Genomic DNA, 17,175 nt, shown 5'->3' with positions numbered 1-17,175 from the left:
GATTGGGATTGAGTGTTAGGTGGGATGAGAGGGTATGGTGTTTGATTAAAGGAATGGATTGTGTAAGGAGTTAGGTGATTAGGTTTTAGGAAGGTGAAGTGAATGGTGATAAATGTCCAAAGGATGTGGAAATGGAGTGTTTATGAGAGTTGATTGGGGGAAAGGGGTGTGGGGATGGATTGAAGGTGAATGATGAGAGAAGGGTATGGGTTGTGACGTGGGTTGTTAGTTTTGTTAAAGAAATGTGATAGGATAGGTTTATGACATGGAGTAATTTTGTTAGAGAAAAGTGATAGGTTAGGTTAGATAGAATGACTTTTGGGAGGTGGGTTGTAGTGAGGATAAGTACCCCATTTGATTATCAAATGTTGATTGGTTGATGTAGATAATGATTTGTAGGTTAGAGTTTTGGATGTGAGTTTTGATATGTTGGGCTTAGGATTTTAAGTTGTTGTAGTTGGTTAGAGTTTATTTTAGGATGGACTTTTGAAGATAAGTGAGTTTTAGGGTTTGGGTTGTATGGAGTTAGGGCTAGGCTAAGTTAGGTGAGGTGAAAAATAAGTTTTGAGGAATTGAGAGTTGGTGGGACTTAAGCAAACTTGGGGTAGTTTCGGATCCAAAAGTGGAACGGTGAAAGATGGAGGAGGTAGGGGGATGCCAAGTCTCATTATGAGTCCATTAGACCTTTAGGGGTCTTAGGAATCTTTGAATTGATTAAAATGCCACGTTTTAACAATTTGGACTTTTTAGGCTCATTGGCAAATTTTATGATTTTTTTAAGTCCTTTCGAATGGGGACCCGTTCAAATTGGGGTGTCTACACAATGTATTATTTCTTGATAGCCCGTCTTTTCATCTTACTCTACGTGTCTTTTCATATTTTACTAACGCATCTTCTAATGACATTGGTATTACTCATGTTACATTGCCTATTCCCGTTTCTATTCTTATTGTTCCAATTCCACTTCTTAAAGTGTACTACAAGAGGACTACTACAACACCTTCTTCATTTGCAGATCCAGTTTCTTCCCCAGATTCAGTTCTTTCCTTAGATCCATTTTCTTTTCTAGCTACAATTCCTTATCCAGTTCCACTTCCAACTGGGTTATCTATTGCTCAACGTAAAGGTACTCGTTTTTGTGTTACTAAACATATCATCGTTAATTTTGTGTCATATGCTTCATTATCTTCTTCTTTGTCTAATTTTATTTCGTCGAAGTCCTTTATTTATGTTCCAAGTGTCTTCAGGATGCCTTATCCCATCTGAGTTGGAAGACAACAATGGAAGAGGAAATGACAACCTGTCATAGTAATGATACGTGGAATCTTGCCTCTTTTTCTCCTGAAAAGAAGGTGGTGGGATGTAAATGGGTTTAGATTATTAAGTTCCACTCTGATAGTATAGTTGATAGATTGAAGGCAAGACTAGTTGCAAAGGGTTATACACAAACGTATGGAATTGATTATATTAAAACTTTTTCCCTAATAATTAAGATTGTTTCCGTTTATGTTATTATCTCTTTAACTGCTATGTCTAGATAGTCTTTGTACCAACTTCATGTAAATAATGCATTTTTATATGATGATTTGCAAGAAAAGGTGTATGTAGAACAACCATCTGAGTTTATTGCTCAGGGGAAGGTTTGTAAAATATGTAAGCTCGAAAAGTAGTTCTATGATTTGAAACAGTCCCCGCGAGCATGGTTTGGAAAATTCAGCAATACGATTCTTAAGTTTGGCATGTCGAAGTATCAGACAGGCCACTCTGTTTTTCATTCCCGCTCCACTATTGGGCATGTTCTTCTAGTTTTATGTGCAGATGATATTATATTGACAATGAGTGATGTTGGGATTGAGAAGTTAAAGTCGTTTTTAAAACAAACGTTTCATAGTAAAGATTTGAATAAGCTAAGATATTTTTTTGGTATTGATGTTGCACATTCAATTGGTGACATTAACCTCTCACAAAGAAAGTATACTCTAGATTTATTAAATGAAACTAGTTTACTTGGATCTAAACCTTTGGATTCACCCATGAATCCAAAACAAAAAGTTGACTATTGATCAAGGAGATCTTTTTTATGATCCTAGTAAGTTTAGGAGATTTGTTAAGAAGTTGAACTACCTCACTATTACCAAGCCGAACATTTTATTTGTTGTGAGTATTGTTAATCAGTATATGGGGGTTCTTAAAGTACCTCATTAGGTAGCATTGCAACGTATTGTTAGGTACTTGAAAAGTTCCCCAAGACATGGTTTGTTATACAAGTCAAATGGTTATACTCGCATAAAATGATACACGAATGCAGACTGGGCAAGTTCTCTTTCAGGTAGAAGATCCATCATCAGGTGTTGTACATTCTTGGGTGGTAATCTTATGATATGGAAAAGCATGAAACAAATAGTTGTTGCTAGATCTAATGTGAAGGTTGAGTACAAAGTTATGTCATACACATCTTGTAAGCTAACCTGATTGAGGCACTTTCTTCAAAATTAAACCCAGACCTCAAGATCCTGAAAATTAAACACTCAAGGGCATGGAAATGTTCCTTATGTCAACACACATCAAAAACACAAATTCAAAGAAAAATAAAATAAAAGATGGCAGGGGCATCTCAAATATTTCATTTTAGAGTGATGCTAAATACACGTTGTATTTTGCCATCGCCTTCATTTTATATTTCATTTTCTCTCCTGCCTATAGTGAAAAAAAAAACAAAAAAGCAAACTTCCTAATTTGATAATCTTGTGACATTAAAAAAGCATAATCCGATACAATGGAATTGTAAAGGATAAAATTATATGAAATTTTAAAAAAAGAAATTTTAAGTTATTTTTCACTTGAATTTTATTTTTAAATTTGGATGTACAGTAACATTCCATTTTCAACACCTAAAATCAAGCTCGAAAAACAATATTATTATTATTATTTTATTTTTTTTAATATGAATATTTTCATGAAATCCAAAAGGCTGTGTTGTTAGATTGTCAATGTAATAATCAATATGAGCCCAACGACCCTTTTTTAAGATTTGAAATCTAAAAAAATAAATATGTGGGCAGCGGGCAACAGAGAGAGACAGAGACAGAGATTTCTTTCCTTATTAACGAAGGATACAGTGGATAACATAGGGCAAGGATCTCCATAAGCCCAAGCACGAGTAAAAAATCCCCAAAAAAAAAACAAAATTATTATTTTTTTCCCTCAACAGTCTCTCCCCCATTAGCATCTGATGTAAGCAAGACACACCTAAATAGTCAAGGAAGATTAGAACTCTACATATAAACAGCTAGCAAGAAACTCATCCTTCTGCAATCCCCATTTCACTACATGACATATATGACCCTATTCATTAGAATCCAATACAAGAATGGGATTTATATGGAGCCGCGGATTAAACTTTCGATTTCATACTTTTGGTATACCCTTAGCTGATTCTTCTCCCACCAATGCTCGGCCTCCCTCTCACTGAATCGCTTCCGACTGTAAACAACACCTCAAATGTTATGTTTTTTTAATAAACAACGGAATTTTATCTAATTAGTCGTAAGAATTTCAGATAAAAATCATAACAGAGATACTGATGATGAGTACTTTTCTAGTTCAAAATCAACCCAACCGGATTCCAACCAATCTAGACTTCTTTGGGATAGATCACCTTTTCCCATTTTAACATGTTAAGCTCCTTAAGTTCAGACTTAAACTTTTCACTCCGTTAATACCTAGATATTTTTGGAGCATTGATTTGGATCTTAACATTTGGTATCTGAGCCAATCCCACATCCAAGATTTGAGTCATGGGGAGGTGATTATTAGAAAAAAAGACAGAAAAAAAAGGGGGGGGGGGGGGGGGGGTACCTCTATGGTAAGGGATATGGAAGGGGTCCCTGAAAATAAAATCAAAAACACTTTCCTGACTTAGTAAGGAAAAAAGGCCTTACTAAGGCTTCTCCGCCATTGAAACAAAACCTCGAGGATTTGTTTTGACAGATGATGAACCTTAGAAGGGTACTAGTATGAAAGGAAGAAAACAAGTTACTGGACGGCTAAAGCATTGGATGTTAGCATTTTCCTACATATAAATAGATTGGGGGTGGGGAGATCGCAGTTGAATAATCATTATGAATTTATAATAAATCCTCATTGAGACGAAAAGAAAACTTGGGGTCAGAAAATTACCTAAATCTCACACGCTTGAGGCCCATCTCTCCACTTGGCAAAGTCACGAGAGTGATATATACACCGGGTTCATCTTGCTCTACCCATTCCTGTTTTACCGTTCTAGCAACATTTTGTCTAGAATCCATCTTCGATACAAGTGAATCATCTACCGATCTAGCACTGCCATTGCAGTAATCTCTCTTGTATGTACTTGATATTGTATTGCAAGAAGGAGTAGGTGGGCTGCACAAACCATTTACTTCCCTGCCTTTAAGTACCAAAAACTGAGGAGATGGTTGCCTTGTCACATTCATGGGCTCTACCTCTAAATCCGAGGTATTGGTACAAATTGGTGTGATTTTCAGTGGATGCACGTCCAATCCCTCGGCTGATAAGGAGACAACATTTGCATCTTTTCCAATAGAATGTTTCTCAGACATCATGTATAGCTACACCAAAGTGGATGTTTGTTAGAAAAAAATTGTGATTATGTCCTTGTTGCATTAATTTACTGCATAAACCAATTAAGAAATAACATAATCAAACTAATGATAGATGCCCTTGTTCATTTGGACAATCCAATTAACTAGCCAAATCTCTGATTGGATTTTGGAAGTTTTCCATCATGGACTTCATGAACAGTTTATAGGTACAAAAAAATTAGTTTCAAGCTCACAATGAAAAAAACAATAAAACCCAGCGACCAAGAATCACTTCTCGGGCTGATTTTCAATGTAGGTTCAACAAGTGCGGAAAAATCCCCCTTTAAACAAATTTTCAGTAAAAACATGTTGTTTAATACCATGGGTTCATCAAAACCAATCCTTTCAACAACAAAAAAAAGAGAGGATACCCAACATCAAGTCGTGTCTACTACTGACAGAAGTGTCCAAATCACATTGCTTTCAATCTAGTTCATAAAGTGCTAGATCTTATGTCCTACACACAGTAAGGAATTCTTGAGTTTTCAGTTTATAAACATATGGGTTACTCATTACTATTATATATATAAAACGAAGGCAGAAAAAAAGAAAATATGTCCATAACAGAAGAAGATTACCCTTGTTGTCAAAGCTTTTATGATCTCCTTCGCTGCTTTACACTTCACAGATTCCTCCCTTGCTAACAACCACGTCACCTCAATTCTTTGTTGATATTGTTGGAGCTTCTCACTTCTCATTTGGCATTCTTTTTCAAGGTTTTCAGCCTATTACAAAAACACGATATTTAATAAGAAAACCAAATCATTGATCTATGTACAAAATTATATTCAATCTATCAACTAAAAAACAATGTAGATGCAAGAATGAATCAAGATCAAACATTATGGTGTCGAAAAAATTGCTGGTTGATATATATAATAAATCTAAAACAACTATTTTTAGCTAGACAACATTAAAAAAAAAAAAAAGGGATGGCTACTTTGTTAATCGGTGCTGAACTAAGGCTTTACTTGTTTCATGGAAACTTTGCAATCCATCTAAATTCATAAAATAGTTTTAATACCTAGCAGAAAAAACAATAAAAGTTTTAATGAATACCTCAAATCTTCTCGAAATAGATAAATAGCATCCCATGTTTTGATTCAACTTTGGTAAGCACCAAGTCAACAAAAATGATTTAGAAACAAAGATAAACAATACAATTAGACTCGCAATAAGTTGTTTATTTGACATCAAAGAAACAAAAGAAAAGCCAAAGATTTGATTTTCCTTTTAAATAAATTTCTTCAAACAACTAACAATATTTCAAAGGAAAAAAGAAAAATAGCTTGTCAAACAAATGGGATTTTATGGCTCAATGCACAAAAAACTTATTCCTTATCCACTTCAGCATATTTTTGTTTCTTTTTCTTCTTTTTTGATTAAAAAGTAGAATTGTAAGGCATTTGATGTGTACTCATGTCATGCCTAGCAAAGCAAATTTTAAACCAAAGTGTAATGTGAATTTCAAGTCCACTTTAAGGTTTTCATCGGCAGACCATATGGAATGACCAACAGAACAGCTGAAATGGGCTTTGCATAAAAGGTGGGAAGGAGCAAACATTCGATATGTACACATAGAACACTCAAAATACCACAAAACCAATGAAGACAAATGTGCAACTATTTAGCCCAAAAAGATGGAGAAATTACCTCGGCTCGCAGCCTCTGAACCTCTTCAATAAGCAACTTCTCTGATTTTGGTAAAACTCTCCCCAAACTCATATCAGAAGGAACCATAACAGATAGTTCATTTTTCAATGAATCACTTAATAGTGTAGAATTTTCTCCACTGGATGTACTAAATAGCACAGGGCACGTTACCTGTCCCCATCTTGGTGGTCTATTTGACATATGCGAAAAATGATCAAGAGGCTGTTGGTTTCTTCCTTGCTTGACCAAAGTCTGCTCTCGAATACATTTGATTTCCTCGTGACCAGATAATTTAGGTGAAAACAATTGACCCCGTGTAAGCATTGCTTCTCTTTTATCTATTTTTAAGGATAAAGACCCTGGGTTTTCACGTATTAGGCCACTTGAATTCGTAAACGATGTCAACTTATTGAAGCAAGTATCACAAACATGAAAGGGTTTGCTTTTATTTGGAGCCAATGAAGCATTCATAACCTTCTTACTACTACACGAACGGCAGAACAAAAACCCGCAATTATAACAGTTACGCTTCTTTCTGATAAATCCGAAAACAAGCTTACATCCACTACAAACCGACTGATCACTAGAAAAGATGGATTTGTGTAAACAAATTGCAGCTGTGAAACTAGATCCGCAAGCGACACTTTCTACTTGTCTATCACTTAAAGCTTCCACTAAAGTAGGTGAGTTCCGATCTTCGACATCTCCTAAACCTAACCGTCCATTGGCACCCTTTCCCCAAGTGTAGACTCTACCCCTAGAAGTCAAGGAAGCTATATGATACGAACCGGATGATATATTCGTAACAAACTCCCCTTTAAGCTTCCCTTCAACAATTGCTATTGATTTGTCTTCAGCCGTGGGATTCCCAAGTTGCCCGTGAATCGCACTTCCCATTGTAAACACTATACCCATATCTGTGAGTCCAACGGTCAACATTCTTCCACAAGAAACTTGAACAAAATCATAATCGACGAGTCGTGCGACACATGTTGGAACAAGCTTCTGTTCTCGATCCCCATGCCCGAGCCTTCCTTTATCTCCATCTCCCCACGTAAATAATTTTCCATTTGAGGAATTTCCCTTGTAAGGATCAGCCATGATATCCACAATAGCGGCCGTGTGCCATGGTCCGCATGCAACAGACTTCACCCGTAACCCGTTCAGAGATTCAACTTCTTTTGGTTGAAAAACATTTTGAAGATTGCCATGCCCGAGGACCCCAAATGTTCCATCCCCAAACGTAAATAACTGCCCAGATGACGACACAACCGCCGTATGCCATTCCCCACATGAAACACTTGACACGTATATTCCACCCAAAGAACCGGAAAGCTTATGTGGCAGCCACTGACTTCTATTGTTTCCATCAAGACCACTGTAACCCCATGTATAAAGTTCACCAGAAAGCGTCACGGCACACGTGTGATACTCACCACACGAAACCGATTCTATGTGGACCCCACTCAAGGATTCAACAATTTTGGGGTAAGACACGTCCATATTAATTTTATGCCCAAGTCTTCCTCCATTTTCCTCTCCCCAACAGAGGACTTCTCCCTGCTTAGTAACAAAGGCAGCATGTTTTCCTCCAAAGGAAATGTTTTGTACATCTAACAACGCGGTAGATTCCAATAACTTTGGCAACAACGCATCAAATTGTGTGTCATTAGGAATACCAATCCTATCGGCCCCACCAAGTAACTTTCCCCCTTCTATCCCTTCTCCCCACATCAATACATCCCTCAGAACATTATTCTTCTCCATTGGAGAAAATCCATGACTAAGAGAACTGACCCCACTTGGCAAATGAGTTTGATATTCTGTGTGAGCGTGTGTTTCCGTTTTCTTCTCCTTCGGATCGTCACATTCCAAAGTGGGAAAATGTGGAGTTACAAAATCCGTTTCTGTTTGCATGTTTGTGAAGGCTCTTGGTTCGTCAGAATGGAAGCTATCAGAGGAATATGACAAGACATCTGGAAAACATCTCTTGGCAACTGATCGAGGAGGACTCCCACATAAGCTGCGGACCTTAAGAGTGTAACATTGCAGTTAAATGATTGCAAATAGTAACTTGTAATAAAAAGATGAAATAAGTAAACACATCTCATGAAAGATGTTAAAGCTCATTATATCTTGACCTAAGATATGTTAACCAACCAACTACTCCAAAAAGACCGGTCTGTTGAAGAGGGGGAGAACTATGAGAATAAGAGGGTCACAGGGCTTAATTGGGGTAACACACCCGAGAGTCGAGGAATATATACAATCAACATTCCCCCCCCCCCTCCCTCACCCATAAGGATGGAAAGAGTCGAACCGGTGACCTATACGAACCTAGCGCTCTAATACCATATTAACCAACCAACTACTCCAAAAAGATTGATCTGCTGGAGAGGGGGAGAACTATGAATATAAGAGGGTCACAGAGCTTAACTGGGGTATGACACACCCGAGAGTGGAGGAAATATAACACTCAAGAAGTTGTCTCTTAGACACATCCCATGAAATGCCAAAACAGTAAGATGGTTATGCTGTTTATAGCATTTAATTGTGGTCTATAAGAATGAAAAATTGTTTTTGAACAGATTACAATAGAGTGTTGCCTTTAGAACCTGTGAGTATTTTGTGGGATCCTCCAAAAGTCCTAAATTCTGTTTTCGGCGGATATAACCAACCGGGCTGTTGGCACATGTTTGTGCACCTCCACGAGTCTTCAAAGCACCCAAAGGCCTGTGATGGTGGGACTTTGACACCAAAGTTCTCAAGCCAACATACCAAGTTTCCGCTTGCTCCTTGTCCTTACATATCTGAGTAACAAATGGAAAAATATAATCAAAAAATAAAATAAAAGATAGTCGGAGAGAGAGAGAGAATAGAGGAACTAACACGTCTTAAACCAAAAGATTAATCTACTCAGGCAAGAAAGATAGAAATACGAACGATAAGGCAAAATATTACCAAATCAAGTGAGCGTTCACCATTCGCATATATGACAGAAAAGGACTGACATTCCTTTCCTGGTTGATGTTGCCTTTGAAATTTTATCTGTGTTAAGAGTATACATTGCAAATGATTAGAAGGGGCATAGTAAACAATAAAGTGGTTAAAGATTTGATATTTTAATTCAATTTAAACATAATTTTCAAATAAAATTACATTGACGTACAGTCTGCTGTCCAAGAATAATTTCTGTAACTGAGTCTAAACTCAATTGTTTTTGCTCCTTTCCAGAATACCATATTAAAAACTTTTCATCCTGAAACCCAAAACAAAATTAATGTAACATGTTTGGTTATAAGGTTCCGCGAAGAAGACAGTGAAACAGGTCAAGAAACAACCCAAGATGGTAAGAATGCTTGATATCAAACGTGTCTTCTAATCAAGAATCGAAGTTATCACCAAGATGCACTGCTATCAAACATGTCTTGCTAAGAAAAACAATATACAGATACATTTGGCCCATTCGTACAAGATTTTCGGCTGACCAAGTCAGTCCCCAGAATATTATTTAAACCTTGGTTTTAATATTACCAGTATGGGTATATCATAGTTGCCTTCCACATTAATTTACATTGAAGTATATACTGCATTTAAAAAGAACCTGATGACAAAGTCGCTTTTATTTTCATCGTTTGTTGCTTGATCATCTCTTTTAACCATCTCATTCCCTTTCATGGGCCATTTTTTTTCTATCTTGAAACCCTTTGAGTATGAAATAAGGCGATGACCGAGATACTTCTAGCCAAATATTGGATAACTAAAAGTTATCTTTGAACCCTATGGTTGGAGAGGTCAAGAGTTCTTTAACATATGATTGACAAAACTTTTTGAACCCTATATAAACTTTTAGTATTATATACACCTATTTTAGGAATCTTTCTATGAATCCTCTAAAACTCTTGTACACCTATTTAAATTTTAAACCAATCCTATTATATGCAACTAGAAGGTGGCATGTGCAAACATACATGTATCAAAAGGGTTTTTTTGTAATTTGAAATATTGATTAAAGGATTTTTGAAGATTACATCATAAAAGGGTATTTTTTTTGTAATTTTGATAACTAAGAAACGTGATTACACAGTGTGGGATGCAATTTTATTGGGTTTTTTTTTTACACCCTGATTATATTAAATTTAAATATAAAAGTGGGGGCATTTATGGCCACTCAAATTTTGGTGTCAAACCACTTCTACTCCACCTTCTCTCATTATAATATTAAAGAAGATGACCCTATATAGCAACTAAGGTGCAATAGAAGAACCCTCAAGACTTATCCATATTAGGTCAACACATTTTAGAGTTTTTCCAAGACTTGGTAGACAGGAGGAAGCTCAGGTTACATAGAATCACAATGACACAAATCTAGAAGAAAAAAAATTTCAGCAAAAGTATTTGAACAAGGGTATTTGAATACACTATTGTCTAAACAGGGTGGCACTTGCAACAAAAATAATGTCAGCTCACGAAAGGATTTCTCATTAAATACTGTACAGCAAGTTTACACTATATACAGATTTAAGAAAGCACTCTAACATGTAAGACAACCTTACCGTCGATAGCCTGAAAGGGCAGAATCTGGGCTTTCCTCTCCTTCTATGCTTCAATAGTTGTGCACCCTTTTTCAAGGCTACAATTGCCTTCAAATGTTACAAATAATTTAGTAGATTATCCAATGTCTATAACTAGAAATAAACAAAAGGTCTACGTCAAACAAAATGCGCATGGAACAAAAATATAAGAAAGTATTAGACAGGCTGAAATAACCCAAAGGATCTGGAACAACAAATAAGATTGTGTTTTAAGCCTTTAACTGAAGACTGAATCCCAATTAGAAATTTTATGAGTATTAACCATTACTGCAAGTTATAAGTCCCAATAAGGGCTTCGTGAGCGTAAAAGAATTTATTTGGAAGAGAGAACTATCACAACATGACCTTCAGGGTGAAATTGTCAAATGTGGTAAAAAACAAAAATATGAAATACAACACCTTTATCATGGGTAGAAATACGTTTATGAATCCCATAAGTAGCATGGTTTATCACAACGGTTTAAATAATTGTAAAATCGGGAAAGTTGGCTTTCTCATTTTTATAGTGCCTTTGTCCCTTGCTACTAATAATTGTAAAATTGAGAAGGTTGGCCTTCTCGTTTTTATAGTGCCTTTGTCCCTTGCTACTAATACATGTACTATTAAAAAAATGTGTTATCATATAGATCTTACACCAGCATGATTCATTCCATCAATAATCGAAAGAAATCATACACCAAAGCTAAAGTAAATATCATAGATATTGCAAAGGACAAAATACAATGAAGTTTAGCACTGAAGTCTATAAGTTACTTATAAGTAACTAACCCATAAATCAACCGAACCAGGCAATGTGAATCCTTAATCTCATAATTCAATCAATTTTATGAATATTCTACTAGGATTCTCGTCTTCTAGTCTTCTAGCAGGGGATTCATATCAGTTTCAACTGAACTTAATCGAGAATCATAAGATTAGAGAATTCAAATCCCCGTTTGATTAACCATGGCTTCCAAGTGCACCGATCTAGGGTTGCAACAATCACAAGATCAAAACGTGCCAAATCCTAGTTTACAAAAAACTAGCAATGTGAGGCCAAGTGGAAATCTTAAACTTCTTTTGGTCATCATTTATGCTACAAATGTCTATTTTTAATTGTTATATACATGTGGGGCAAAGTCAAATTTTCATTTAGCCTGTGTGAAATGGTCCACTAGTATCACTGGCCTTCAAAATCATGTTTTGAAGTCGATTCGATATTTTTTTGGTATTTTAAGTTTGAAGGGTAATTTTGTAACTTTTTTCTTAAGAGTTATTTTCATACTTTTTCTTCTTTTTCTCCTTCTTCCTTTCTATAAACCCTAAATCTTACTAGAAAATATTTCAACCTAGTATCCAAGCAAGTATTGTTCATTATGGTATTGTTTACTATTAGTATTGTTCATCGCAATACTGTTCACTATGTGTACTGTTCATTGAGGAATATTCACTACAAGTACAGTTTCAGTAGGGGTACTGTTCAAATTTGGTTACTATTCACGACCAAATGACTCGTGGTAGCTAAGTATGGGAATGTTTCTAGAAATATTTCCATACTTTTTCTCCTTCTTCCCTTCTGTAAACCCTAAATCTTACTAGAAAATATTTCAACTTCGTATCAGAGCAAGTATTGTCCATTGTAGTATTGTTCACAATGAGTATTGTTATTTGGAATACAGTTCACCTCTTTGTTCACTATGTGTATTGTTCATTGAGGTAATATTCACTACGAGTACAGTTTCAGTAGAGGTATTGTTCATCATGGGTACTATTCAGGACCGGATGATTCGTGATTGCTAAGTGTGGGAATGCTTATGGGAATATTATTTAGTGTTGTGTACATCAGGTAATACAAATTAAGGCACATGATTTAATTCTTGATAGTCTTGCCACATGGATAAAAGGTTTGAATTGTTGATGGTTCTCCTTCATCTATCTCTAGAAAGAATAGTACTAGTTATCTTCTAGATTTTCTTTGTTGTTTTTTTCCATGTTCCTTTTCACTCTAGTAATTTTTTCTCTACTAGTAATATTACAAAATCTTTGAATCGTAGAGTCACTTTTTTTCGATGTCATTGTGCCTTTCAAAAAGCAGGTTCGAGGAGGACGATGATAGTGGTCAGAAGGCCCATGGTTTGTGTTTACTTGATAAAGCTCCAATCACTTATCAAGCCACCACTTTGGTAATTCTAGTAGTTTTTTTAGATCAAGAACTAAAGACCAATTAGTGCAATGACATTATTGTTTGGGTCATTTATCTTTTCAGTCATTACATTGTTTAATTCCTTGTTTGTCTTATATGCTTGTGGGCATATTCAATTTGAAGGTTGTGGGTTGGCTAAACATTGTCATACTTTCTACCCTTTTGAGTGATATTAAATGTGATTTATGCTTGATATTGTTAACTCTTATGTCCAAGGACCTTCCCTTACCACTTCATTGCATGGATATCATTAAATTGAATTGTTTGAGTTGAGACAAGAAATGATCGAAAATGGATTCAACAATTTAAGGAGTACTTGGAGTAGGAAATTAATGATCTAGACGTGTTGAGATATTTTCTTGGAATTGAAATTGTTAGATCAAGAAAATGGATCATCTCTTTGAGAAAATAATTACAAGAAGATATAAAACAGGCTGGAAATCTTGGTGCCAACCTTGTTGACACTCCGATAGATCAGAATCATCATTCAAATGGTGAGAATGGGTATCATCTTATTGATCTTGATTAGTTTCAATGGTTAGCGGGTCGGTTGATCAATTATCTCTCACTCTTCTAGATAGTGCATACGTTGTGAGTGATGTTATTCAATTTATCATTCACCTAAGACCACTCATCTTGAAATTCTCACAGATTCCCTCATCATCTCAAGTCCTCACTAAGAAGGAATCTAATTTTCTAAACATGTGCATTTGAAGATAAAAGCATTTACCGATGCTGACTTGGCAAGTTATGTTATTGATCATCAATTCTTGTCTGGTTACTATACGATGGTTGGCGGTAATTTGATGACATGGAGAAGTAAGAAACAGTCAGTGATTGTTCAATCAAGTTTAGAAGCTAAGTATCATTCTATGGAACATGGTATTTGGGACTTGCTTTGGATCAAGTTATTGTTACTATAGTTGGGATTCAACATTCAAGATCCAATGAATTTGTATCGTAATAAAAAAGGTCGCTATAAGTGTTGCTCATTATCTAGTCCAATATAATCAAGCCAAACATATCGAAGTGGACTATCATTACGTCAAGGAAGAGTTGAGATGTCATTGAATTTGCATTCTATGGATTCACAAGAAAGTTTCAACTAATAGATATTTTGACTATAGGAATTAGTAAAACTCAACTGAGATTCTATGTACGTTGGGCATGATCGGTATATTTGCTCCAACTTGAAGGGAAGTGTTGCGAAGGATAGTTTAGTCTATTTTATAATTATTATCTTCATTGGTAATTAGTTATAACCGTAAGGTTATAATTGTCCACAAGTATTATGTTTTGTTTAATTAAAACCAATTAGGGGTCGTCTAGAGATACACATGATTTTCCCTTTCTCTTTTTCTTCTCCTTTTTTTCTTTCTATCAAATCCTAAATCTTGCAAGAACATATTTCAATTGTAAGCCACTATTCAAGAACTGAAAATTGAGAAACCCATTATCAATATTCAGACCCCCAAAATTTTAAAAGAAAAACCTAGAATAAGACCAGACCAAAGAAACTTCAGCTTGTAATAAACTCCATCCATAATTTATTATCTCACATTTCTAAGTATATTAACTTGTGAACGAAGAATTTTCATCCCATCATCTGATGAACATGGAGAAGAAAAGAATGCTAAGCTAGAAACCAATAAAGAAACATAGAAAAGTTCTAAATTCATAAGAACAAAGGGTGTGAGATTTGACCAAATTGCAGTAAAATCCTTAATACAAATCTCTACCCAAAAACTATATGTGCTTCTTTTTTGTGCAAATAAGGTCCTAAGACCTGTTTGGATTGCCATTTCTGCACCCTCCCCCCAAAATAATAATAATAATAAATAAATAAATAAAACAAAAAAGAAGAAGAAGAAATCTCCTACCAGTGTAATAAAAATTCATATAAAAAAAAAAGTGAGAAACTTCAGAAGAAGTAAAATGCCTCTAGATCTCTTAGGCAAAACCCACATCACATCCTCATTAAAGAAAAAAAATAAATGTATAAATCTGCATAGTGTTACAAAAATAACAGTTCTGACAAACTGAAAGAAGACCATATGATAAACAGAGAAAAATTAGGCTAAAATAAGACTAAAATCCACAAACCAAAGAGATGGGTCTCATAGAAATCATAAAAAAGATGAAACCCATTACACATTTAAACCAGAATTCCCATCACCACCTCAATTTTCCCAACTCTGTAGTCATCTTGTAAACTACCCATATCATAAAAATATTAAATAATAATAAATAAATAAAACAGGAAGAAAGAAAGAAAGGAAAAATAAAATGGTCTCTGGTTCTCTTAGCCAAACCCCACAACATATTTTCATGGGAACCAAAAAAATCTAATTATACAAAATGTTTAAAAAAAAAAATTCAAATTGGTTGAAGAAAGAATATCCACAATACATAAATGATAAACAGGCAAAATTATGATAAAATGTGATTAGAATCTACAAAACAAAGAGATGGGTCTCATGAAAAAATTAAAAATAAATAAATAAAAGTAAACCTGTTCAACTCCTCTGCCTAGATGAGCTGTTGTTGTCAATGAATCTTCAACCATTGTGTTGTTTTTTCTTCTTTTCCTGCGTTTTTCATGGAACAAGAGAGAAAGAAGAGCCCAAGAAACAGACACAAAAGCAGAGAAAAACAGAGATAAACAGACAGTGAGTGATAGAGATATTTAGAGAAGGCTTTGGTTTTCTAAAAAGGGAAACCTTAGTAGAGAATGTGTAAGATCTAAGAATACTGATTCCTCTGTTCTGCTGCTTTGCAGAGAGAGAGAGAGTTTTCTTTCTTTCTCTCTTTTTCTTTCTGTTTTGGTGAATCTGTTCTTCTTCTATTCCTACAGTTCTCTTCGTATTTCGTGCAGAGGGAGTGAGAAATTTTTAATTTTTTAAATAAATACTGTCGCACGTGTGCTCCATGTGCATTTAATCACCTCTCATTTTTTTTTACTTTTTTATTTCCTTGATTTTCTCTTGTTCTTTGTTTTAACCAAGGCATGGTAGCTTATAATTTATATAATTTAATATAATTAATGATAATTTAATACTATTTTTGGAATGTTCCAAAGATTTTTTAAACAGGATGATTTCCCTTTAAGGAAATAAAAAAGTATGTTTAGGGAAATTTCTTTTTCTGAGCTTTGGGTAGAGAGAATTTTGTTAGATAAACCTCTTAAAATTATAAAATGACTAATAATGATCTCACTGGAAAATATTCACTTGATCTATACTCGATCGACATGGCAAGTGCACAGAATCATAAATCTATTTTCTTATGTATCCCGAAGAAAAATATTTATGATTCTATGCACTTGCCACGTCAGCCAAGTACATATCGAGTGAAAATTATTAACATTAAAACATGTCTTTCTCTTACTCTGTTGTAATCTTAATTCAAATATTTCTTCTAACAAGAATTATAATCGAGATTCATCGAACACTCCTAGACCATCTAAGCTAACTTTCTCTTAGTTTCAATTCTCTCTTTTCACGTTTGTATATCAAGTTTTGATTAAAAATTGAGTCAATTTGGAGAGTTTTGAAATTATGATTTATAATTCAAGCTTTGGGTCCCTCAACCTCACACTAATATTGGAAACTTTTGTCACAGAAACGTATCTTTTCTAACTTAAATTCTGATTTATTTTCATATTTGCTATAAAATAGGATAAATTAAAGTTTAGGACAAAATATTCTTAAAATGGAATAAAGTTATTAAATTTTTTTTAAGTTTTCTAAGCTTTATAAGCAAAGCCGAGAATAAAAGTTTTTCTTCTTATTTTTTATAGTTTTGTATTAAAATGGTAATTCTACGTTTTACCATCCATTGGGGGAAGGAGTGTCAATAGGTCAGTACGGTTAGGTTCGGTTCTAAGACACTTAGAATAATAATCGTTATATTTTTTTTAATTTTGATTTTTGTTCTAATTCAAAAACAGATTAATGGAATTGGAACCACCAAAAAATACAGTTACCCATGGGCTCCAATTCTCAAGAATCAAATGAGAAAAAAAATTTCAAATCATTATTGAAAAAATCTTTTAAAAAATCAACATGTTATCTATGAAATTATTAATTTAGTTACTATTTAC

General features: G+C 34.7%; 1 protein-coding gene across 2 annotated transcripts; it reads right to left on the bottom strand.

Annotated features, from left to right (window-relative positions):
• Positions 1-3,081: 3,081 nt before the first annotated feature.
• On the bottom strand, positions 3,082-15,934 carry LOC147397985 (Regulator of chromosome condensation (RCC1) family with FYVE zinc finger domain-containing protein). 2 transcript variants are annotated; one of them, XM_086447082.1, is made up of 9 exons: positions 15,586-15,934; positions 10,853-10,939; positions 9,466-9,555; positions 9,258-9,344; positions 8,912-9,106; positions 6,297-8,327; positions 5,222-5,368; positions 4,180-4,610; positions 3,082-3,483 (listed from the first exon to the last, which is right to left on the bottom strand). In XM_086447082.1, the coding sequence occupies exons 1-9, from the start codon at positions 15,637-15,639 to the stop codon at positions 3,378-3,380; spliced, it is 3,228 nt and encodes a 1,075-aa protein (XP_086303208.1). In that variant the 5' UTR covers positions 15,640-15,934; the 3' UTR covers positions 3,082-3,377. The 2 variants fall into 2 exon arrangements, with proteins under 2 accessions (XP_086303208.1, XP_086303209.1); XM_086447083.1 differs by lacking the exons at positions 9,258-9,344; positions 9,466-9,555; positions 10,853-10,939; positions 15,586-15,934 and having other exon boundaries at positions 6,297-8,319; positions 8,912-9,050.
• Between the last annotated feature and the right edge of the window lie 1,241 nt (positions 15,935-17,175).

Source organism: Akebia trifoliata, chromosome 7 (genome assembly GCF_017979445.1).
Source record: "Akebia trifoliata isolate Shusen 1 chromosome 7, ASM1797944v1, whole genome shotgun sequence".
NCBI classification, from domain to species: Eukaryota; Viridiplantae; Streptophyta; class Magnoliopsida; order Ranunculales; family Lardizabalaceae; genus Akebia; species Akebia trifoliata.
Note: the sequence above shows the minus strand (reverse complement) of the source record. Positions and strands in the feature narration are given on the sequence as shown.

Excerpts from the sequence above, each read along its gene's own strand:
- LOC147397985 (XM_086447082.1), bottom strand. The coding sequence starts at position 15,639 with ATGGTTGAAGATTCATTGACAACAACAGCTCATCTAGGCAGAGGAGTT. Across the intron at positions 9,107-9,257 it reads GTGAACGCTCACTTGATTTG|ATATGTAAGGACAAGGAGCA; the intron begins GTAATATTTTGC and ends TTTGTTACTCAG. Across the intron at positions 8,328-8,911 it reads ATCCCACAAAATACTCACAG|GTCCGCAGCTTATGTGGGAG; the intron begins GTTCTAAAGGCA and ends TACACTCTTAAG.